Raw genomic sequence first — 22,495 nt, 5'->3', positions numbered from 1 at the left:
ACGGCTTTTTGCCCCGGTCACATTTTTGTGACAGACAAAATGGCTGGGATTCATTTCACTGGAACCCACCCACGTCTCCCATCATGTCACAAAAGCTAACCATCGGTAAGTTGAGTTAAAGCGAGCGTGTTTTGCGTGTTTAAGGATTAGTTGCTCATGGCATCGCCATCCAGAATTCGTCAAACAAGTCGAGGATACACCTGAACTTCGCCGAACCAAGAAGGGGTGAGTTTAGATGATCAAAGCATCGTGCACACTCCAAATAGACACCAACCTAGTTTTCACTTTAGTGATGTTTTGAGCATGCATTATACCGGCTACTTTGTCAAGACCAACAAAAAGTTTGATTCAAGTCGAGATCGCAAGCAACCCTTCGAATTCTTGCTTGGTGCAGGCGAGGTCATCAAGGGCTGGGATGAAGGTTTGGAAGAGTAAGCTAGAATTCTGCCCATTTATGATTTGATACGAAGCTCCCGATATTGACATGACTTCCTCCACCCTATAGTATGGCAGTAGGCGAGGAACGTAAGCTGACCATTCCCCCGGACATGGCTTACGGTGTTACTGGCGTTGGTCCAATTCCCGGTAACTCTACTTTAGTTTTTGATGTCGAGTTATTGGAAATCAAGGACAAGCGAACGCACGATCCCACTGCTCTTTTCATTCCACTCTTGCTACTTGTTGGTTTGATTGGTGGTATCTTTTATCTCAATTCTCAAAACCTCCTATTTTAACTACAGTCATTCGGATATCTACGGCGGCATGGTGTAGCTTTTTGAACGCCCATGCTGTGAAAATACAAAAAGGAAAAGGTTGACGTGGTATAGTGAGGGAAATTGAGTAGCTTTCTATACTGTTTATATAAAGTGTTCTTCAAAGTGTTCTTCGGTATGTTCTTTTGACTGGGTTCAGCTGGTAAAGGGGTTTTTGTGACTTGCTGTTACTCTGGCAATGCTGCTGCGATTTTTTATTTTTTTTTGGGGCCGAGCATACCTAGAGCTTCAGTAATTCTCCAATTAAATTAAATTCGCCAGCATGGGTAAACCAAAGATTCCAAAGTTTTCAAAAGAAAAGGAAAAGAAGCCGGCCAAAAAGCAATTCGAGCCGACGACGTTTGAAGACTTCATGGAAGGTATGTTCGAAGCATGTTGATCTCGCTTGATCCCTTGTGTGTTGACTGATTCATATGAATCACAGAGGGTGTGGAGCTAGAAGAGAAGGGTGAACGATACGGCGATGGAGATAAATCAAAACGCTTTTATGAACGAGCAAGTGAAATGTACGCCAAAGCACACGAGCTTAATAAGACGGACTCGGACTGCCTTTACAATTGGTAAGGAAACCAAGCAATACAACTGCAGAGGACTGGCCAAAATGCTAATTGTACTCTCAGGGGACGAGTGTTGTTTGTGCTGTTACAGTATCTACCAAAGCGAAGTGCTCCTGTCGACAAACTCAAACTTATCGACTTGTCCATACAAAAATTTCGACAGGCGCTGGCTATCGACAACAAAAATGCAGACGCTATGTTCAACCTTGGTCAGGCGCTGAATACTCGAGCAGAAACGGTCCAGGATGTGGATGAAATAGAAGATGGATACAGTCAAGCAGCTTTGGCAGTGCAAGAGGCTATTTCAATTTTAGAAGAAGCCTATGCCCTGCAAGAGCAAGAGCTTATGCCACAACTGGAAAATATGACAATTGAAGAACAACCGGATGAGGAAGAACATTCACATGATCATGACCATAGCCACGAAACGACTACACCAGATGCGTCCACTACCGTCACTGAAGTCATACCTACCACTGCATACACATTAATAGACACCCTTGTTGCCTCTGCTAATGCGCTTTCCACCATGGCATCGATGCTGGCCAATTATGAGAAGGCTGTCGATTTGTTTAACAGCGCTCAAGACAAGTTAAAGCAGGCCGAGAAATGGCTATCCCAGGCATCACGCGAAACCGAAAAGGATTACCAACAGGCAGTCATTCAGATCGCCCTGCAGCATGCACAAACGCTAGCCTTACTTGCCGATAGGTCAATGACGGCATCGGGCCAAGTGGACGACAAAACCTACACCTTGGCATTGGAAAAGCTTGACTTCGTCACGAGCAAAGTCGATAGCCGCCATTGTGAAGCAATGTGTGATCGAGGCGATCTCCTTAGTCAATATGCACAAGCTAAGCAGCAAACATTTATTCGGAGTGGGCGCAAGCTGGACGGCGACCCGAGCGGGAAAGAAGTTTGGCAACTTTATTCTCAAGCCAGTAAATCTTTTCAAGAAGCGCTGCAGATTGAACCAAAAAACAACAACATTCTACGAAAACTCGGAGACATTAGTTTGGTCAGAGCGCAACTTCCCATGAGTGTAGCCGATAAAAATAAGCAGCAATTGTTGAAAAACGCAGAGTTTTACTATAAGCAAGTGCTGGAGTCGGATAAGGAAGACTTGTATGGCGCGTGGCTGGGCTGGGCTATGAGCTCCTGGGCCCAAGGCGAGTGGTGTCAAACTCCGGGTAAAAAAGGTGAAGCGGAAAAGATTATCAAAATGTGGATAAAACGAGGAGGTCATGATGAAATTATTCAAGACGCTTACGAGGAATCCGATTGCTATCCCAAGGCGTTCATAGACTGGGTCATGACTGAATTCTTTGCTGATGAAGATGACAGTGAATAAAAAGACAAAAGGTTGTTTGTTGATATGTATTTGTTTCATTCGGGTATGGTTATTTTTGTCCAAAAGCCTCTGCTGACATTCCCCGGGAGACTGAAATAACAACGGCAAGCCTATAAAAGTGGCAAGGTACATTGGCCTCGCTTGCGCTTTTTTTTTTTCACCCCTTTCTTCCTGTCTACTTCGACATCATGGAAAAGACATTGTTGCGCTCGAGGTTGCCAATGACTTTCCCTACCACCGTGCCTGTACGACCCACTGGACCCAAGGTTTTCACCAAGTCCAGACTTGTCACCTTTTTAGTAGCTGGAATATGCTACTTGTTCATATCCCTTCTCATGAGCTGCAGTAGAATCAGTAACGAAAATGCACTTCCTGCGTCTGGAAGTACCATCACATCTTCAATGGAGTCTTACTGGTTATCTGATGGAGCCGCACGGGCATCAGCGTTTAAGGAACTCAGTAACCTTCGATACGATGCTATGGACATCATTCTCAAGGACGCTGACGTAGCCCTGCGCAATGATTCAGTATACTCTGTTGTTCTGAAACCACAAGTTGCTCCTAGTGGCGACGCTCACGATTACCTTAGTCTTGCAAAGTAAGTAGAGCGCCAGGGAGGTGGGCTAAGGGGAATGGCGCCTGCATGCCACCATCATACGTATTTTTCTTTTGTGTCCAAATATGGAAAATTGGGTATTTTTATACCAGCGTAGAAAGGGGCGGACCGATACAGTAAAGAGCCGTTTTACTAAGCTACATTTCTCTTCCGGTTTTTTTTTTTAGATACTTTTGGCGAAATCCAGATACGCCGGATGGTCTGCCTTACATTCGTCGAGACGGCTACGTGAATCCAGAAGTCGAAACAGTGCAGGATTACCGCTTACTGCGGCAGATGCTCCGCGAAGTCTACCGATTAGGCCTCGCTTTCCAGCTGACGGGAAATGAAACGTATGCCGTTAAAGCGAGCGATCGCTTGTACGAGTGGTTTGTCAACCCCGAAACCAAAATGAATCCACATTTCCATTGGGGGAGTCTTCGAAAAGGCAACACCCACGGCAGCCGAACTGGTATTCTCGATATGTATCCAATCTATAGGGTAAGATAGTGAACGAGCGAATCGTTGAGGGGAACACCCTAATCTCCACCACGGATGAACCGCAACTCATAACCTTTTTGTGATTTTTTTTTTCTCCTCCCGTAAACCCAGGTCATCCAAATCATGCCACATCTACAAAAGTCCCCATCCTATAGCCCACAGCTCCATGATGCCCTTGTTGAATGGTTTTCATTATACTGGGAATGGTTAAGCACTAGCTCACTTGCGTCACAGGAAAGTAAGGGAGTTAATAATCATGGTAAGCGCGTTCATCCACATCCACTGTTTAGCAACCGCTGTTCTAAAAAATTTTAATTGGATTTTTCGTTGATTTAGGCACTTACTATGATGTCCAAGTCATTCCTATCGCTCGGTTTTTGAACAAGCACGACGTCGCCAAGGAGATTGCAACGCATGCTCTGAGCGTTCGAGTCAACCGACAAATCAAAGCGAATGGTTGGCAACATCATGAAACAAGTAGACCAACATCTTGGTTTTACAGTGTGTTCAATCTACAGTAAGTTTGTGATGATGATCAGCCAAATTTTTTGACACTGTACATAAATTGCCCAAAATTGATCATTTGTATATCTTCTAGGGGCTTGTTTCTCCTCGCGCAACAATGTCAAATGGCAGGAGTGGATATGTGGCATTATGTTGGACCGGAGGGCCAGTCGATCAAGACAGCTCTAGATTACCTTATTCCCTTTGCCCTTAACCAAGGCCAGGGATGGCCATACTCCAATCTCAACGGATACCCAGTCACAAACCTCGTGCCTCTGGTTGAAATTGGATATCTCAAGTGGGGAGATGAAGCGTATCTCCACGCCATGCCTTTATTGCGTGCCATGGCAGAAAAGGAGCGTGACACAAACCATAACACTAGACCGCTGTCTGACTTCTTTTGTCAAATGAGCGAATTGCTTGGAGACAACGAGTTTGTATGCTAGAGTGCCTCTCCATTTATTATTGTATCTTTGTTTTTATTTTCTTTACGTTCATCATTGTACAAATTGTCATCATTTTTGTCACGCTCACTACGTCTCTTCTAAAGAATTGTAATATGACCTCACTTTGTCAGCCAAAATGCTGTCGAGCCGTAAATACAATGGCAAAAAAAAAGTTAGGTATGGGGTAGAATGCTATCATGGTATAGTTTGGTGGGTGGGAGGATGTTATGACGTCCATGAGTCATAGATGCTAGTTCTCGGTCTACTGGACTCGCTCATATATGGAAATAGCCGGCTATCGAAGCCAAGATCAATGCTCTCTGGTCGGGTGGTACGACGTGAGGACTGCCACTCTTCCGCTGAGAAGAGATCTTCATCCTCTGAGAGAGCCATACTGAGTCGGTGATGAGGGTACGGGCGTTCGTTGTAATCGGCGTCTCCTTCCAGATGGGACATTTCAATGAACGTATCGCTGGAGCGTGTGGTGTCAGAGGGATCCTTTTTCTCTTTGGCAATATCCGCCGCAAGCCCTGTTGCTACACCAGCTCTTGTACCCCAGCCCACTTCATGCAGTGTAAACAGCGCATAAATCTTCATGACGGCAAAGTAGTAGTTGAAGACGAGCCAAGCTGGCACCCAAATAATATCTTGCGGTCGCTTGAAGAAGTGGGGTAGGAGTTTGATGGCTCTGGTCAAGAGTAACCAAACGATGTATGAAATGGCGATATTCCATCCTGGAAGAGGTGGGTTTGTGTCACCTGCGTTACGTGCCTGTTGGGTAGAAAATACGATCACTAGAATCGGACCAACAAGGAGAGTGAATGGATTGAACAACTTGTCCACCATGGTGAATGCGACATAGGGATATCGTCGCCAAATATGTCGCTCTATAAACAGCGATCGAAAATCTGAGCGCCAGGTGTTGCGCGTCCATCGCAAAACCTGCTTCAGGAACCGCCAATTATCCTTGAAGGTGGAGCTTAGCTCGGCTTCCGGGGTAACTTGGATATGGGTATTCCATCCATGCGATACCATCCAACGGGTCAGATACTTATCATCTCCCGAGTTCAAAGGATATTTTCCCAACCATAAGTCGTTGGTAAATCCGTACTGAAAGGCCGGGTCCTTCAATATAAGTGATCTATACGCAGCCGTTCGACCTGACAAGCAACAAACTCCGCCGTCGATATGAGTAGAGGCGGCAATTTCGATATTGCGAATGGTTAATCTAAATCCGGCCAGGACTTCCCAAACAGTTTGATGGCCATTGGGATTGACGGCATGTACCGTTTGGCTGGTGCCTACTCCACCCATCTTGAGGTCTTCAAAGCAAGCAAGAATATAATCAAGCATGGTGGGTTTCCAGATTGCATCATCATCAGCAAACACAATTATCTCCGTGTTAGTGGCGTTAATCCCCTCCACCATCTGCAACCGTTTATTTGCCCTTGGTACGGTCAGGACACGAATTTTGTCTGGATCGATGTCGTCGGCTAGGGATTGTAGAGGTTTTCGCATCTTTGTTTCCGTCACAATGATGATTTCCTTTGGATTGCACGCAAGCCAGCTTCGTGCTGCGATTCGAAACTCTTCGCCGGCATCAATGGTAGGGACAATGATGGTGACGTCTGTTTTAGAATCATACGTTGGGTTGCTGGAAGGATGGACTGGTCGATAAACCGCCCATGCTAAGAGCTTGACGGCATACCATAAATAACGATAAAAGCCAATTAGCCCCAATGGCAAGAAGAAGGGCAGAAGGCCAATATCGTTTGTGAGATATAACATTCACCGAGGATAGAAAGAACGAAAAAAAAAAAAAAGGTGGACATAGTGGCATTACCGTGTTTATTTTTATAATTATTATTTTTTTTTCTAGTGTACCCATATGAAATAAAAGTCCACTCCACTGTTCAGCATTAATTTTCCCTTTTGCCATTATACAACAGGTTACTTCATCGAGTCGCAACCGGATCTAAACAAATCCGATAGTTGTACGACAAGATAGATGGCGGAAGTCGAGTTGAACAAGGCTTGCCAATGTTACAAAACAGGGTTTATCGACAGCATTCGATCCGAAAATATCAACAGACTCTCAAACATCCACAAAAACATTGCGGCCACTATCCTTTATTTAACAGTAACACTATGACGCTTTTGTGTATACCGAGTATCGGGAAATCAAAAACTTACATACCGGTTGGAATACAGCGTCATGAACAGCAGATCGATTCATATGTGGGCTCGTTATAATATGCTATGCATCGGTGAAACATCTGGAAGCACACATGCAAATTGTCGGGAAGATTCTCTTTTTTTATTGCGTCTACTATAATGTCATTGTTTTCATTATTTACAAGGTTTTTCAGGGATCGATGGGGTGATGGCTGCTAAAACTTTTCATTGTTGGGAACTGAGGCCTTCCTTTTGGAAATTTTCACTAGGCATCGATGGATTGCTTTTCCATCTTCGAAGCAAAGATAAAGTCTCCTTGTTGGGCTCTATATCCTTTGATCGCATCTCTTGATACACTTTGCCAACCATATCCCAATCTCCAACTTTAGCCCAGGCTCGTAATAAGATGGTGTAGGTGACAACATTGGGTTTGAGGTGGGTCGTTCGCTCTAGTTCTTGATGAATACGAGTGCACATGTTGGGATCAGGTACAAATGCGTGAGCCAGCATTAAAGTACCATACGTGACAATCGTGGGCTTAACATGGTGGTGAAGCATATCCTTGTACACGCTAATCACCGAGCTATAGTCATCGTGGCGAAGGAAAGCTCTCATGAAGCTAGTAAAATTGTAAGCGTTGCTTAGATCCGCCTGTTCGCTGATTTTGAGGTTGCGATTATGGCGCTTAGATGCAGGTAAAGTCTTGATGAAGTGCGTGTAATATTGGCCAGTCATCTCAGCATTGGATTCGGCCAAGATGGCATTCAATAGAACATTGTGCGTGTGCGTAGTTGGCTCCAATGGCGTAGCTTGCTCCATTGTGGTATCTTTACAAGAAGGCGAGAAGAAATCCGTATACAGTTTCCTTACCCCTGTATTGTCGTTATGCCGTCGATGCATAGCCATGATGGTGGTAGCAATAACAGAAGAGATTTTGTGATGATTCTTTTCCATCTCTTGCATCAATCTCCATGCTTCATCCACATTATCGTGCCTTGCATACCCATTGATCAAAATGGCGTATGTGTACGGATCCGGTTGAAGTTTAGCAGACCTCAAGCGAGCAAAAATTGCCTCTGTAGTATCCATATCTAGCTGTTGGGTGGCATGATACATCATGCAGTTGTAGGTGACAAGATTAGGTTGAATGCTGGAACTCATCATCTCGGCAAAATACTTTTCAGCCTGATCAACATCAGAGAGACGCATAAACCCGTCAATTAACGTCGTATATATGTTGACATCCGATTTGATTCCTCTAGATTGCATCCTCTTAAACCAGGCAACGGCCGAAGTCATGTTCCTTGACCGCCCAAAGCTTTGTACCAACATGGTATATGATTTGAGATCAGGTCCTTCTGTCAAACCTCGCTTCTGATTAACCTCCATCTCTCTTAAGAACTTGATAGCTGCATTGATTCGACCTTCATTTAGCAAAAGTTGCTTAAGTCGTCTATTGATGTTGACAGTGGTGGACACTATCGGTTTTGGTCGCTTATATCTTGTAAAGTAGACCGCTTCGGAAGCTTTTGGGACGGTATCCACCTTTCCTTTTTCAAAATATCGCTGAAACAGGACTGACTTTTTGCATTTGTTGTAAGAAGAAGCACCAAGTCGCATTTTCAACTGATGCCGTGAGTATCCATTTGGTTGAAGTTTTCGCATGGTGCCTTTGTGCTTTACTGGCGAGTCGACCTTGTCCATGTTTTCAGGTGGCCGGTCCGTTGTAACCTGTTTCTTTCCTACTTTAGTTGAGTGAAATCGTGCACCTATTGGAGCACGTAATGGATGACCAGTAAATCCAAACAATGGAACTTGAGGTATAGAGACAGGTACGCCATTAGGGGTATTTGCAAAAGGTGATTTGGGGAGGCAGTTCTTCTTCGCTGGATAGGCAATCGAGCCTCCGGGTCTTGCTACAATAGCTCTTAATACGCCAACTATGACAGAGTCAACTAAAGGTGCATGCCGCCATGGCATGTTTGAGCTGTTGCAAACAAAAAACTGTGAATGGGTATCCAAAAAAAATCATAGCTGGGTGATGTTGTCGTCATGATATTTTGTGATAAAATTATAATCCGGTGTTTTTAATTTTAATTTTTTTTCATCTCATTCAGCGAGAAGAATCATTTTGACAGGCATAATCATTTTGGTCCGGATTGTGACAGCAATAAAACATAAAGTGTACCTTATTAGCACCCTAAATGTGAACCTCTATGGCTCCGTTTATGTGTATCTTCCTACCTAGACACATATTGTGTTCCCATTTCAGGCATGCATCTTTTGTTTACTGCCTTATGATCTTAATTTCCCACCCGATAGGCGGCATGAACAGATGGGTAAATAAGCAACGGCGGTCCAGAAATCCCACCATTGAGAAGCTTCAATCAATATCAGCTAGTTCTGGTTGCCGTTGGCTCACAAGCAACACCATGATTTACACATCGGAAGCCTGGCCCTAATATGCACCAGCAAGTGGCCTGACTCGCCACCATTTAATACGGTCGCATCCAGTACCGCGGTTTCATAACATTTATAAATATCCCACAGTTTTTGGACCAACACCAATTACGTCCGAACACCAAGACAAGCGACTTCCTAACATGGTAAAATAGAAGCCTAATAAAACTGTTCCATATTTTTCATTCGTTCAAGGTTAATGTGAGAATATAAGCTATATGCTGATGCGCAAACCCACCATTGAATGTAAGCATCCTATAGGTGTTTTACATCTGCTCTCAGCAAATGCTAGAAGCTGATGAGAAAAACAGAATGAAGACCAAAACGGCTCATGAACGTCCGGTACGTTCTATGATTACTAGCAATCACAAACAATCACAACAATCCCAAGCTGAGCAAAGTGATTACGGCTGTACATTCATAAATATATTTATTATGTGCATGTTGTTACATCATAGATTGACGGTGTCATTTCCTTTCGTATTTCCTATTTACAATTAATCTCTCGATGACTCCAATCCACCTTCCTATTCCTCCAAATGGAACTGATCGCTGATGAGGATACAGTCTGGGCCCTTGGAAGTACGTCCCCAGATACGGAACCAGTATTCGTTCTGGTTGGGACCTTGGTTTTCGGGGAAGACGACCTCGACGGTCTTGGAAAGTTCAGTAGCGGGAGTTTGACCGACGTAGAGATCCTTAATGAGTCCAGAGCTGTTGAAGAGCTCGATAGCAGAGAAGTTTACGACCAGAGAATCACCAACCTGCCACTTGACGGCAACAGAGTCACCAACTTTGATAGTAGACATATTGAGAGGGTCGAGGGCAAATCCGTCACAGATAGCAAAAGGGTCTTCATCTCTAGCCACGGGAGCAGCCTGGGTAGCCACGAAGAAGGAAGCGGCCAAAGCGATGAGGTATTTGGGAATATACATTGGGGATATTGGTTGAAAGTGTTTGTTGAATTGAAGAAAAATAGCAGTGGCAACAACAGCCTTTTTATAAGCACAGACGCCTCCAGGGACAATGAAAATGTGATATGTTCGGTATGGCGGTGTTTGAAAGCACGGCAATGTCTAAGACCTACAGCCGGCTGAAATCGTTTGGCAAATCCACCAAAATCATCAGTTTGGCTTGACCAGCCCTTCATCCTTGCGCTATTCTACTCATTCCATCCCTCGTTTTCCTTTGATTTGCTCCTTCTTTGACCATTTGAAGCGGGGCATCAAAATGCGAATTGTTTCATGCGCATATTGTTCACACAGTAGAGCAGGATGGGGGCTGGATAGTGTGTGAATCGGAGAAGAGCGAAGTAGAGCTGCATTGAAGTCGGACGGCGCGGAGCTCTAATGGAAACGACTGAAACATGACGGTGATTATGGCTACATCTGACGCGCGCTAGCTAAAAGATTGGGAAGCTTTCATCATCATCTTATTTCTCATCCAATGTACCTCAGTTACAGACCTTAGCCACTTGTTTAACCCCACAGAAACCACTTTTCCTTTTATTCTTCTACCCGCACGTTCATGTCATACCAAGGCATATGAGCATCATCCTTGTATTCGTAGATTTATAGCATGGCACGTCATGTTATTTAGCACACTGTGCTGCAGTGACTTGAAAAGTTGGGCAATGGAAAATGGGCTGAACAGGGAAGTCAGTGCAACGTCACCTGAATTGTCTCCGCCAAACTTGGGATAACCATCCCCGCTCACTCCTTCTCCCAGCTGTTCCCATTCTAAATTTCCTCACTGTAAGCAACTCGGTATCCTTACCATTACTACCGATCAATTGCTGTACTGACTCTGATTTTTTTGATCAACTTATAATCAGACTTTGTGTTTGAGGCAACAAGACCATTTTCCGAACCTTCCAACAGTCACCCCAAAACAGCCCTTTTAACAAATACAGAATCGCAAATGGCTCACGGTCCCATGAGCGGCTTGAAAATAAGCGGTAAGTTCACAAAAGCTGAATTGCAGCGCTCAATCTCATGTTGTGCATGTCTTCTTTGCAACCTGCACAGCTTGCTGATAACATGCCATGACTGTGTGGGGATCCACTCAACCCTCGTTTATCCTTTTTGCCTGTGGGCGTGTCTCCTTGTCATTTCACCTCAGTATACTAAAGTTGTTTTTTTTATATTGTATAGGCGATGCTGATCCACTCAAAGTCATCAAAGTATCCGCAAAGGACGGAAGGTCGGGGGAAGATATACAGTTGCATTATTCCAACTATAAAGTGGCCGGAAATGGTTCATTTGGTGTCGTTTATCAAGCCAAACTACTTCGAACTGGAGAGGATGTTGCTATAAAGAAGGTGCTGCAGGACAAGCGGTTCAAGGTAAGATGCGTCATGACTTATTTGGCACGGTTTCTTCGTCTGGTGGTTGCGTGCGTTTTTTTGTTTTGTTTTTTTTCCTGGTTTTTCAGTTCCGCGGGGTGATATGCATTGTAGAACGCTTTTAGACACACTAAACTTATGTCTTCTCACAGAATCGAGAGCTGCAAATTATGCGTCTTGTGGTCCATCCCAACATCGTAGCGCTCAAAGCATTCTTTTACAGTCAAGGTGATGCGAAGGTAATGATGGTTTTTTTTAAAGGAGACCCCCATATTTTCCGTCCTATCAACTAACATACGCTCTTCCTCTCATCAAGCAGAAAGATGAAGTTTACCTAAATTTGGTACTTGAATATATCCCAGAAACCATTTATCGAGCATCACGTCATTATGCGAAAGCTAAGCAAGCCATGCCCATGCTCTATGTCAAACTATACACCTATCAACTGCTACGATCTTTGGCCTATATTCATTCTCTAGGGATATGCCACCGTGACATCAAACCACAGAACTTACTTCTGGACCCTGTCACTGGTATCTTGAAGCTTTGCGATTTCGGCAGGTAAGTGTCTTATGTTCGTTTGCAGCTTGGCAAATGGGGGTGTTCTAAGTCTTATCTTCCTCTAGTGCCAAAATATTAGTTGCTGGAGAGCCCAATGTGTCATATATATGCTCACGATACTATCGAGCACCTGAACTCATATTTGGAGCCACCAATTACACTATAAGCATTGATATCTGGTCAACGGGCTGTGTTATGGCCGAGCTGATGCTATCGCAACCCTTGTTTCCTGGAGAGAGTGGTATTGATCAGCTAGTTGAGATCATAAAGGTTTTAGGCACACCGTCCAAAGAGCAGCTGGTATCGATGAATCCCAACTACACCGAACATCGATTCCCGCAGATCAAACCTCATCCATTTTCCAAGGTAAGTTGGAAACAGAAAGAGGGGTGGTCCTTGTTACAGAATCTCACGCTCTTGTTGCATGGGCAGGTCTTCCGATCTCGAACTCCCCCCGAAGCCATTGATTTCATCTCACAGCTCTTGCAATACACCCCCACCAAGCGTCTTACTTCCTTAGATGCTATGACTCACCCATTCTTTGATGAACTTCGTAACCCTGAAACTCGCCTTGCTAACGGCAAAGAATTGCCCAATCTTTTTGACTTTTCTGTACATGGTAAGTAGTCCTGGTATGTAGATATAGGTAAACGCCGAACTAAACCGGTTCATGCTTCCAACTACAGAATTGTCTGCTAGACCTGATTTGATTCGAAAATTGGTTCCTCCTCATGCCGAAGCTGAGCTACTCTCAAGAGGCATTGATATCAATAACTTTACACCTTTACCTGTCAGTGAGCTAAGAGTGAAATCACTGGACTGAAGTAGCGGTCGACGTCCAGTTACTTTTTCCAAATTCCTACTGTTTCTTTTACCAGCTCTGCACATATAGTTGATTCTGTCTCTCTGCCTCCGTAACGTGCTCGCATCTCCCTTTGGTTATCAAGTGTCAAATGCTTTTTGGTGTATCTTTTTCTGTCCAACTTTCGGTCTACCTCTTTTATTTCCTATTCCTTCTTGTGTGTCTTTGCCAAACCGTTTTTTCTCATCATTTTCCCTTTTGCTTGATAGCTATTGCGTCAGGGAGTAGGGGGCGATGACACATATTGGTGTCTGTTGTGGATACAATATATAAATCTTTTTTCTTCCGCCTGCTCATTTACTTAGGATGGAAGCCCACTCCATGATGACTTGGCTTTTTTTTTATTATTATATTATTGTCTTTCAGCATATGAGAAAAAATAAATGCGATAAGAGAAATAACAACAGGTGCTAACATTTTACTTCTTGATACGGAAGACAGACCCCTTTGTGCGCTCTCCAGTACAACCTTGTTCGAATCATCTCCTGGGGTCGACGGGTGGTGCTCTGCTGAATCAAGACGAGTCGAAAATTAGATGTCCAGCTTCTAGAAATAAAATAAAAAAAAAAATGGGAAAATCTCCAGCCATTGGTCCACTCGCTCCAGATGCGATTGTCTTCTTTTCCATGCAGCGTCCAAAACATGGCTGGGAGCAATCCGTAAACGAACGTGGAAGAAGACAGAGAAAAAACTCACCTGTCGTTCGGCAGTGGCGACCTGTCGTCTGGTGGATAATCCCGACTTCCTCCATACGGGCTTCTTCGACGCAGAGGTTCTCTGTCATAAGGAGACCTTGAGCGGCCATAACCTCGTGGACTTCTCGACCGGCCTCGGCTGTAATAGTCAGGGCTAGGTGATCGCCCGTATCTCGGTGGAGTTCTGGATCGTTCCTGGCGGTAGTAGTCGGGCGGCGATCGCGGATAACCTCTTTCATATTGTACAGGTGATCTGGAGCGTCCTCGGTGATACCCATACTCTCTTCTACCGTAAGGCGGCGGTGAACGTCTGCGATAACCCGCGTATGCGGGCTCGCCACGACAATATTTAGCTAAATGGCCAGTCTGGCCACATCTAATGGCATTTCATCTTAGCTACAATGTCAAGGTGCAGGCTTCATTAAAGAGAAAGGTATATTCACCTGAAGCATCTTCCCGATCGGACATCCATACCACGTTCGTTTGCGTCTGGGCAATCTCTGGCCCAGTGTCCTGTGCCGCCACAAAGGAAACAGCCACTTCCTTCCCCGCCAGCTTTTTTCGAGTGTTCTACAATAAGACGATCACCATTCAGCGAATGTCCATTCAACTCTCTAACTGCCTCATCGGCGTCTCGGGCATCCTACAACACCAGCACAACATACGCTTAATACTATGGAATGCTGTTATCCAATTCGTCTTTCCATACTGACCTCATAATCCACAAACGCAAAGCCACCGTGCTTTATCTCTACATTTTGAACACGTCCATACTTGTCAAACTAGACAACAGTTAGGGTTAGAAAGGTTACAGGTACGAATCCGTCCATTGTGTGTCGAGCTGATCTTACTAGATCTTCGAGGTCTCGTCGTGTTGTACGAGTAGACACATGTCCTACATATACTATCGATAAGAGTGTTGGTTAGAAGGGAAGTCATAACCATAGAATGGAATGAATCCAGCTTACTTACATTTACCACTTGAAGTTGCCATCACTCTGTGAGTTTGATCGAAAAGACCATTCAAGTTGCCACTAATTTTGCCCGCCATTAGTTCCATTGTTTTCAAACTCCGTTGGGAACAATTGCGCGAGATCCGTTCAATTGCTTGCAAATTCGATTTGTAGTGCCGCCGCATGCTTTGCCTTACATCTCAGTCTCAAGTTCACTTGCGTTTTCCCGGCACTGGATAGAAAAAAAAAAGGAATATCTTCTCTGATTTCACTTGGATGGCATTGATGTGAAATCGTGACTAACGGTAAAGGTGTTAGTCAGGCTACAAACTATACTCTGACAGTATTCCGCACACGAGGTTTTCGCTCGTTCAAGTGGAATCCTTGTAAACATCAAACGCACCATTACTGTTTTATTACTCAATGCGGTATAATAGGACGCTGTGGTAGATATGATCGTGATAGTGACTCGGTTGCATAGCGTACAATGGAACATTACACTTTGATTTTATTATTATTTACAGTACGAATTTTGGCATTTTTAGAATGGGGTATATGTTGAGTGAGGTAGTAATGCTTTTGATCTCTAAGATTAAGTAGTCTACATTGATCCAAATTGATTTAAACTTGCATACCGTAGTCGAAAATACGAATTTCTCCATCTTCAGATGCACTAATGATTTTGGTGTCACTGAGGGAGACAGATGTAACACCTTTGTCGTGCTCCTTCAGGGTATGTAGTGCTTGTCCACTATCGGCATCCCAGACACGAATGGTACTATCTGAGGAGCCAGATACGAAGCGGCGCTTGTCAAAGGCAACACTCCAAACACCTTCTACATGGCCAAAAAGAGTACGGAGACATTCACCGGTTTCCATTGACCAGACTTTCAGAGTATTGTCAAGTGAGCCAGAAATGATGACTTCGGTGCTGGATTGACCATCTTCTGCCTTTTCTTGTTGTTGAATGGGCATCTGGCGCTCTTCACTAGTAGCTCTCTGTTGCTGCTGCTGATCTTGCCGACAGCTATGCAATTGCTCTTGCTCTATTTCTTCAGGTGTATTTACTTCGGGCTTTTGCTTTGGCAGCACAAATCGATGAGCAAATCCATGCATGCTGGGAATAGCAGCTTGAACTTGGCCGACATGTCCTTCAAGCACCTTTAGACATGTCCGAGTATTCAAATCCCATACCCGAATAGTGGTGTCGTCACTTGCGGAGACAACCATCGATTGCCGATGAATCTTGACTTGATTGACCCAGTCGGTGTGTCCGTGGAGCGTAAAGCATTCTCCAGTCAGGAAGTTCCAAACCTTCACATTCTTGTCGGCAGAACCGCTGACCAAGATTCTGGAATCGAAGTGTAAGCTGATAACACCGTCCGTATGGCCTTGAAGAGTTCGAATGCAGTGCCCAGTGTTGTAGTTCCAGATCTTGAGCGTGTTGTCCATAGAACCAGTGACTAGCTTTGCGTCATCAAATTGTAGTGCACGAACGCATCGTGTATGACCAGTCAGTACCTTGAGTATTTCTCCAGTCTCAAGGTTCCAAACATGAACAGTTTTGTCGTATGAACCACTGATGAGTCGATTCTTGTTTTCACAGAACTGGACGCACATAACACCGTCCTTATGACCTTTGAGTGTACGAACAGTATATTTGTTGGTTCTCCAATTTCGCTCGACAACAAGCCGTTCACTGTATACATCCTTCCATGGACGACGATGGGCGTCAGGTGTGGCTGACTTGATGTCAGTGTCTTGAGAAACTCTACGGCGTTTACTTGGTTGATCTTGCGGTGCGTTGCTATCACCAGTAGAAGATTCAACTAATTTTGTGCCACAGGCTGCCGTAACGCCATCAGATGATCGTTGACGTTTGCGCATAGCTTTCTTGTTGTATAGAAGAGGAAGTCCCCATCCACATTTTGTGCATTTCTTATCGATGTGTTGCTCGCACATTCGATGCCATACGATATCGTCATCTGCAAGATGTTTCCATGTTCGGCTAACTTGAGCAGCATGGCAAAGGGACTTTGCGTCTAGGTGTGAAAGGATCTTGAGGGAGACCTCATGAGGAAGAACAGCTAAAAAATCGATCCTCAATAATGGCTCTACAGCCGATGCCAAGAATGACAATTGGGGCATGCAGCAAGTGGAAACAATGCCTTGAAGCATCAGTAGTCGTTGATTCGCTGGGGCGGCAGAAAAAATAGACCATATATGTGATATAGCGTTTTGATCAGCTTTGGGTAAGTTTTCAAGTTGCTGTGGTATTGATCAAAAAGTGTTAAGACTTGCGCACAAGTATCATCGCAGAAGGATTCAAAAGCACTACTGACCTTTTGGACAGCTACACGGGACAGCTCTTCGGGAACAAGTACTCTGGCGATATCGGTTCTATGGCGATAACAGGTTTGACGAGGGCTGGTAAATTGTTTGGGTACATGGCGAGTCAAGAAGTCGGAAACGTTGTTATGAGCCAAGACTTCATATGATTTTTCTTCTTCGAGTTCTGACATGATGTTGAAGTGAAAGAAGCAAAGTAAAAAGGGAAAAGAGTAACAACTAAAACGCTCTCTGTCAAGGCAGCCATGGTTAAATATGATATTTGCACCTCATTAGCTCTGGCAATTGCGCAATATCGGAGATTTAAAAATATTGCGTTTGAAATCTTTGAGAGGTTCAGCGGTTGACTCGACCACCGGCATTTCAATTTCCCTTGCGCCATCTAACTTGACCATCACCTCAAGGCTGTCAGCTCAGCTAAATGATGTATAATGTGCTGTTATGAAGGAGCCGTTCATCTCATGTTCATGGGTGATGATCGGATTGCCCCTTAAGGAAAGATAAGCTGGGGGGACTTTTGTCAACCTTGGAAAAATTTTGCTGTCAATTGCGTGACTCAAGGCCAAAGTGCAAAATTTGCCGTTCCATAGCTGTCAAACAATTGGCTATTAGCCATTATGAAAAGCTCTGTCGCCATCATTTTGATTGAACCTTACTACTTTCATGCACAATAGCTTGATACCACTTTGGCCTCATATGGTAGTTGTATTTTCTGGAGAAGTAGCAATAGGATCATGTAATCGTTTGGAATAACAACCGTAGTCTGCCATAAATCTATCCACCCTATTACATTTTAATAAATATCATTGCTTCAATACTTGTTATACAGCTGGCAGAGGAGCGCTTAACAGAGCAAGCACAGTCAAATTTCAAGCAACCCCGCTCACTACCTAAAATTTCTTTTGTGCCTGAACAAATACCACCATGCTGAATGCCATTCGTAGGCTACACACTGCACGACAGTCTCTGCCAAAGACTATCAAGGCCATTTTGAACGAGAAAGTCCCTGGGGAAACCACTGTCTCCATTAATGGTTGGATCCGATCAGTTCGAAGCCAGAAAAATGTGTCATTCGCCAATGTCAACGACGGCAGTAATTTGAAAGGCATTCAAGCAATTCTAAACAGCGATCAAGCCAAGAGGTAAACCAGGTCCAATTTTCACATGCTGGGAAGGAATCGTTGTACTAATCAACCACCTTATGATAGCTTGACAACGGGTGCAAGTGTCAAACTCACCGGCCAGTTGGTACCAAGTCCCGGTCAGGAGCAGCAGCACGAACTCAAAGTTGACCAAGTGGAGGTACTGGGCGAGAGTGATTCCGTAAGTCTCATACAAGTTTTGTATCAGCCTTTGCTCTCACATTCTTACCCAGGGCCAATTCTCTTTTCTGCTCCATATTGTATAGACTTACCCTTTGCAAAAGAAACGACACACCATGGAATATTTACGTGAAATCGGCCACTTACGGTCAAGAGGAAACACCGGTGCCGCCGTTCTGCGCTTAAGAAACTCTGCTGTGCTTGGGTTTCAAAGGTTTTTCGAGGTATATGTTGTTTTACAAGCACGCCATGTCATACCATCAACCTCCCATATTCATCCCACCCCCTTCTCTCAAACCAGCAAGCAGACTGCGCGAATGTACATACGCCTATCATCACGTCGCACGATTGTGAAGGAGGTGGTGAAGTGTTCAAGATTCTGCCGGCATCCACCTACACTACTCAGCAGTCATCGAGCGCAATGGCACCGTCTGAATTTTTTAAGAAACCGGTTTATCTGACAGTGTCAGGACAGCTGCATGCCGAGATTCTTGCGTCCTCCATGGGTAGAGTATATACGTTGGGACCAGTGTTTCGAGCCGAAGAATCCCAAACTTCACGCCATCTAGCAGAATTTTGGATGATGGAAGCGGAGTTAGCCTTCATTGACCGTCTGGACCAACTACTAGATTTCACCGAAGAATGCTTGGTTTCCGCTACAAAATACGTGCTTGAGCACTCGAAGGAAGATCTGGAGTTTTTCAATCGCTGGACAGATAAGTCTTTGCTGGAAAGACTAAACAAGACTGTCACTAAGCCGTTTGTGAGAATGACCTACACGGAGGCCATCGAAGTATTGCAACGAGCTCATGACGCTGGGAAAGTTAAATTCGAGTTTCCTGTCAAGTGGGGCTCCAGCTTGCAATCGGAGCATGAAAGATACCTCGCCACTCAGCATTGTCAACATCCAGTATTTGTCACCAATTATCCAGCCCATCTAAAGCCTTTCTATATGCGCGCTGACCACGTACAAGATCCTTCAAAACAAACAGTGGGTTGCTTTGACCTATTAATACCGTCTATAGGAGAACTGATTGGTGGATCCATGCGAGAAGAGCGATACGACATATTGCATCAGAAGATGATCGACTCGGAAATGGACGTTGAAGAGTACAAGTGGTATCTTGATTTGCGACGATATGGCTCTGTACCACACGGTGGCTATGGCCTTGGCCTAGAGAGATATATGCTGTGGATAACTGGTCTTGAGAGTGTACGAGACGTTGTCCCCATGCCGCGTCACGTAGGTAGTTGCAGATATTAGATTGTTCCTAGAAGGGCCTTGTATAGTATAGAATTGAGCCCAATAGATCAGCTTGGGAATACAACGAAAATTGAATAAAATGGTCAGTCCATTTCATAGAGCATTTTTATCTATGTGATCAAAGTCTCGATATCAATAGCACCGCTGCTTGAAAATTCAATGACACTTTTTGAGATTTAAGGGAGCTAAATAAGCCGTTCCACACTACCAGACTGTTCCCGACTTTATGTTTGGACAAGATTAAAAGACTCTATGTTATTGAAATGCTGCGGGCTGGATACAATATGTAATAAAATGAAACATGAAGAAAATGCTATATGGTTTGCAAGTTTCATTTCTTAAACATTGACTTGTAAGCTTGCATGCCAACATCTTTGGATTTCTTCTTATCCTTGTCCGATTGGAACCATGTTCGAGCTGGTCGTGAGTAAATTTCATTTGCATGCTGCAAAAGGTTCTCACTCTTCTTCAACTCCATCTCCGTCTGTCGTATAACCTTGTCTTCCTTTTCTTGCTTCATAACATCCTTGACTTCCTCGGTAATGGCTTCTAACTTTGCCTTGTACTTGGAGATCAGTTCTGCTGGAACCACCCGGTGCTTTACTTGTTGTTTGTTTGATGACTTTACTGCCATCTTCAGCAGTTTGCGATCAGCTTCACCAATCAAAGTAACGGATCTGCAAATTAACAGCATAAGAAATGGAGCCTACGCAACCATTGAATATCCATGATGGCAATTTCTTACCTTCCATTACGACCAGCTCTTGCCGTTCTTCCGACTCTGTGGAGATATTGAGCGAACTGTTGAGGCATATTAAAGTTGATGACCACCTCTATACCCTTGATATCCAGACCACGTGAGGCAAGATCGGTGGCAAGCAAATAGTCAACTTCGCCATCTCGGAACTTCTCCAATGCTTCCAAACGTTGCTCTTGAGAAAGGTTTCCGTGAAGTTCTGCAGCACTTAAGCCGCATAGTCCAAACACAATCTTCATTTGATGCGCTGCCGCTTTGGATCTGAAGAAAACGATACACTTTCGTTTGAAAGTCTTTTTGCATAAAGCAAGAAGTACAGCAGGTCTGTCGGCTTCCTTATGGGCTCGAATTCGGACGAATTCCTGTGTAAGTTTCGCTGCAGCCTGATTGGAAGGATCTATCATGAGGCGCACAGGTCGCTGCAATGACATGCGGATCAACTGATCTACATTGTCAGTCATAGTGGCCGAAAACAACATAGTCTGTCGAGATTTGGGGCAAGATTTAACAATTTCACCAAGTTCGTCCGCGAAACCATCTTCTAACATTCTATAGAAATTCGTTTTCGTTAGTCTTATTTTTGTCCCCTTTTCACATCCATCTTATACACAAAGACCCAAAAATCTTACCTGTCAGCTTCATCCATAACCAAAATTTCACAACTTTCCAACGTAAAACTGGGAGAATTTCGAACGTGATCAATCAATCGACCTGGTGTTGCGACTACGACATCTGGCTTTTGCTTGAGCTCAAGTTCTTGACCCTTGACGCTTAATCCACCAACGCAAAGACAAAACTGTATGTCTGTAAAGCTGGCGAGTTTAACAGCAACACTGTGGACTTGGACAGCCAACTCACGAGTAGGGCACAGAATGAGCACACGTGTTGTAGCTGTTTGACGAGGGCGATACAAGAGTCGCTCCAAGATAGGGACAACGAAAGCTGCAGTTTTACCAGAACCTGTCACGGCACCACCGCAAATATCCTTGCCAAGCAGAGCCACGGGTATAGTTTTGCACTGAATTGCAGTTGGTGCAACAAAGCCGACAGACGCAAGACCTTTTTGAATCGGTCGTGACAGATTCATGGCCGAGAAAGATTCATAAAGCATTTCGGGTTGATCTGAATCTGGAGCAAAGTATGCTTTCTTTCGCTATTCACAATAAGAAGAGGGTTAATTGACATTACCACTCAAAAACATTCTTTCAAAATCCTTGGTCATACCTCTATTTCAAACTGGTTGACTTCCTCATCATCTTCGCCATTGGCCTCATCATCCGACTCATCATTCTGATCCCCTTGGTTTTCTTCTTCACTCTCGCTTTCTGAGCTCTCAGCCTCGCTGTCGTCTTGGGAGTCATTCTCAGACTCTTCTTCGTCTTCGACTACACCGCCTCCGAACCCGTCCACTGCCAGATCTTCATCGTTATCTGAAATGTTTGCACCTTCACCGTTGACGGCTTCGACCTCCTGAGTTTCATCTGGATGGCATGAATGCATTGTTATTGATTATCTCGACTAAATCCATTCAGTCGAAATCTACTTACCAGCTTCTATTGCCTTCCTCTTTTTTCCATTCTTCAGCTGCTTCTTTTCCTTGAGCTTCTTTGCAATAATGTCATCGATGTTTGTACGAGGTACCAATGTCTAAAGGAAGTGGGATGTCAGCATATTGAAGACACCATAGTATGCATTGTAGCTGATCTATACCTCAGCTTTCAGCTTTTCACGAGTTGTTGCAAAATCCCAGTCCATGGTATTGTTTTTGTAAGCACCTCCACCTTCAATGTTGAAAGTGAATGAGTTGTCCATATCCTCCTTGGTGGCATTCTTCTTTGCAGCCTTCTTCGAAACCTTTCGTTTCTTGTTGGTGGTGACAGCAACTTCTTCTTCGGATAACTCTTCGATAACTTGGACATTGTCGTCTTCGTCAATGGTATGAATGAAATCGTCGTCAAAACCACTCATATCTGTCTATCTAACTTGGTTCAATACGCTGATTGCCTTGAAAAAAAAAAAAAGTCAA

At 44.2% G+C, this 22,495-nt stretch overlaps 13 protein-coding genes across 13 annotated transcripts; 8 read left to right on the top strand and 5 right to left on the bottom strand.

Moving 5' to 3' along the window:
- Positions 1-48: 48 nt before the first annotated feature.
- K450DRAFT_227065 (uncharacterized protein) lies at positions 49-978 on the top strand. The gene is made up of 4 exons (XM_051586671.1): positions 49-105; positions 174-225; positions 291-431; positions 506-978. Exons 1-4 carry the CDS (start codon positions 84-86, stop codon positions 732-734), a joined length of 444 nt encoding a protein of 147 aa, XP_051447419.1. The 5' UTR covers positions 49-83; the 3' UTR covers positions 735-978.
- A 1-nt stretch (position 979) lies between these two features.
- Positions 980-2,818, top strand: K450DRAFT_227060 (uncharacterized protein). The gene is made up of 3 exons (XM_051586670.1): positions 980-1,132; positions 1,198-1,333; positions 1,394-2,818. Exons 1-3 carry the CDS (start codon positions 1,036-1,038, stop codon positions 2,679-2,681), a joined length of 1,521 nt encoding a protein of 506 aa, XP_051447418.1. The 5' UTR covers positions 980-1,035; the 3' UTR covers positions 2,682-2,818.
- A 1-nt stretch (position 2,819) lies between these two features.
- Positions 2,820-4,840, top strand: K450DRAFT_227052 (uncharacterized protein). The gene is made up of 5 exons (XM_051586669.1): positions 2,820-3,279; positions 3,465-3,777; positions 3,889-4,036; positions 4,114-4,294; positions 4,376-4,840. The coding sequence occupies exons 1-5, from the start codon at positions 2,870-2,872 to the stop codon at positions 4,725-4,727; spliced, it is 1,404 nt and encodes a 467-aa protein (XP_051447417.1). The 5' UTR covers positions 2,820-2,869; the 3' UTR covers positions 4,728-4,840.
- K450DRAFT_227047 (uncharacterized protein) lies at positions 4,525-4,934 on the top strand. The gene has a single exon (XM_051586668.1). The coding sequence runs from the start codon at positions 4,721-4,723 to the stop codon at positions 4,913-4,915; it is 195 nt and encodes a 64-aa protein (XP_051447416.1). The 5' UTR covers positions 4,525-4,720; the 3' UTR covers positions 4,916-4,934.
- On the bottom strand, positions 4,825-6,547 carry K450DRAFT_227046 (uncharacterized protein). Its single transcript, XM_051586667.1, has one exon. The coding sequence runs from the start codon at positions 6,513-6,515 to the stop codon at positions 4,953-4,955; it is 1,563 nt and encodes a 520-aa protein (XP_051447415.1). The 5' UTR covers positions 6,516-6,547; the 3' UTR covers positions 4,825-4,952.
- Positions 6,548-7,022: 475 nt separating this feature from the next.
- On the bottom strand, positions 7,023-8,894 carry K450DRAFT_227045 (uncharacterized protein). Its single transcript, XM_051586666.1, has one exon. The coding sequence runs from the start codon at positions 8,880-8,882 to the stop codon at positions 7,128-7,130; it is 1,755 nt and encodes a 584-aa protein (XP_051447414.1). The 5' UTR covers positions 8,883-8,894; the 3' UTR covers positions 7,023-7,127.
- A 236-nt stretch (positions 8,895-9,130) lies between these two features.
- K450DRAFT_227043 (uncharacterized protein) lies at positions 9,131-9,485 on the top strand (the record flags this gene model as incomplete). The annotated part of the gene is made up of 1 exon (XM_051586665.1): positions 9,131-9,485. The coding sequence occupies one exon, from the start codon at positions 9,131-9,133 to the stop codon at positions 9,362-9,364; it is 234 nt and encodes a 77-aa protein (XP_051447413.1). The 3' UTR covers positions 9,365-9,485.
- A 214-nt stretch (positions 9,486-9,699) lies between these two features.
- Positions 9,700-10,873, top strand: K450DRAFT_227041 (uncharacterized protein). The gene is made up of 2 exons (XM_051586664.1): positions 9,700-10,734; positions 10,820-10,873. Exon 1 carries the CDS (start codon positions 9,902-9,904, stop codon positions 10,457-10,459), a length of 558 nt encoding a protein of 185 aa, XP_051447412.1. The 5' UTR covers positions 9,700-9,901; the 3' UTR covers positions 10,460-10,734; positions 10,820-10,873.
- Positions 10,874-11,282: 409 nt separating this feature from the next.
- On the top strand, positions 11,283-13,090 carry K450DRAFT_264879 (uncharacterized protein; the record flags this gene model as incomplete). Its single annotated transcript, XM_051592782.1, has 7 exons — positions 11,283-11,319; positions 11,516-11,706; positions 11,859-11,945; positions 12,023-12,267; positions 12,333-12,633; positions 12,700-12,886; positions 12,954-13,090. The coding sequence occupies 7 exons, from the start codon at positions 11,283-11,285 to the stop codon at positions 13,088-13,090; spliced, it is 1,185 nt and encodes a 394-aa protein (XP_051447411.1).
- A 291-nt stretch (positions 13,091-13,381) lies between these two features.
- K450DRAFT_227023 (uncharacterized protein) lies at positions 13,382-14,845 on the bottom strand. Its single transcript, XM_051586663.1, has 6 exons — positions 14,797-14,845; positions 14,676-14,728; positions 14,538-14,606; positions 14,268-14,467; positions 13,826-14,200; positions 13,382-13,638 (listed from the first exon to the last, which is right to left on the bottom strand). The coding sequence occupies exons 1-6, from the start codon at positions 14,816-14,818 to the stop codon at positions 13,608-13,610; spliced, it is 750 nt and encodes a 249-aa protein (XP_051447410.1). The 5' UTR covers positions 14,819-14,845; the 3' UTR covers positions 13,382-13,607.
- Positions 14,846-15,311: 466 nt separating this feature from the next.
- On the bottom strand, positions 15,312-17,364 carry K450DRAFT_206049 (uncharacterized protein). Its single transcript, XM_051584739.1, has 2 exons — positions 17,120-17,364; positions 15,312-17,045 (listed from the first exon to the last, which is right to left on the bottom strand). The coding sequence occupies exons 1-2, from the start codon at positions 17,297-17,299 to the stop codon at positions 15,399-15,401; spliced, it is 1,827 nt and encodes a 608-aa protein (XP_051447409.1). The 5' UTR covers positions 17,300-17,364; the 3' UTR covers positions 15,312-15,398.
- A 369-nt stretch (positions 17,365-17,733) lies between these two features.
- K450DRAFT_227018 (uncharacterized protein) lies at positions 17,734-19,854 on the top strand. The gene is made up of 4 exons (XM_051586662.1): positions 17,734-18,268; positions 18,335-18,449; positions 18,535-18,672; positions 18,750-19,854. Exons 1-4 carry the CDS (start codon positions 18,051-18,053, stop codon positions 19,710-19,712), a joined length of 1,434 nt encoding a protein of 477 aa, XP_051447408.1. The 5' UTR covers positions 17,734-18,050; the 3' UTR covers positions 19,713-19,854.
- A 1-nt stretch (position 19,855) lies between these two features.
- On the bottom strand, positions 19,856-22,452 carry K450DRAFT_227013 (uncharacterized protein). The gene is made up of 6 exons (XM_051586661.1): positions 22,180-22,452; positions 22,017-22,116; positions 21,694-21,950; positions 21,099-21,622; positions 20,458-21,018; positions 19,856-20,389 (listed from the first exon to the last, which is right to left on the bottom strand). Exons 1-6 carry the CDS (start codon positions 22,435-22,437, stop codon positions 20,044-20,046), a joined length of 2,046 nt encoding a protein of 681 aa, XP_051447407.1. The 5' UTR covers positions 22,438-22,452; the 3' UTR covers positions 19,856-20,043.
- Positions 22,453-22,495: the final 43 nt, after the last annotated feature.

The sequence above is a fragment of the Umbelopsis ramanniana genome (genome assembly GCF_025399195.1).
Source record: "Umbelopsis ramanniana AG unplaced genomic scaffold K450scaffold_9, whole genome shotgun sequence".
NCBI classification, from domain to species: Eukaryota; Fungi; Mucoromycota; class Umbelopsidomycetes; order Umbelopsidales; family Umbelopsidaceae; genus Umbelopsis; species Umbelopsis ramanniana.
Note: the sequence above shows the minus strand (reverse complement) of the source record. Positions and strands in the feature narration are given on the sequence as shown.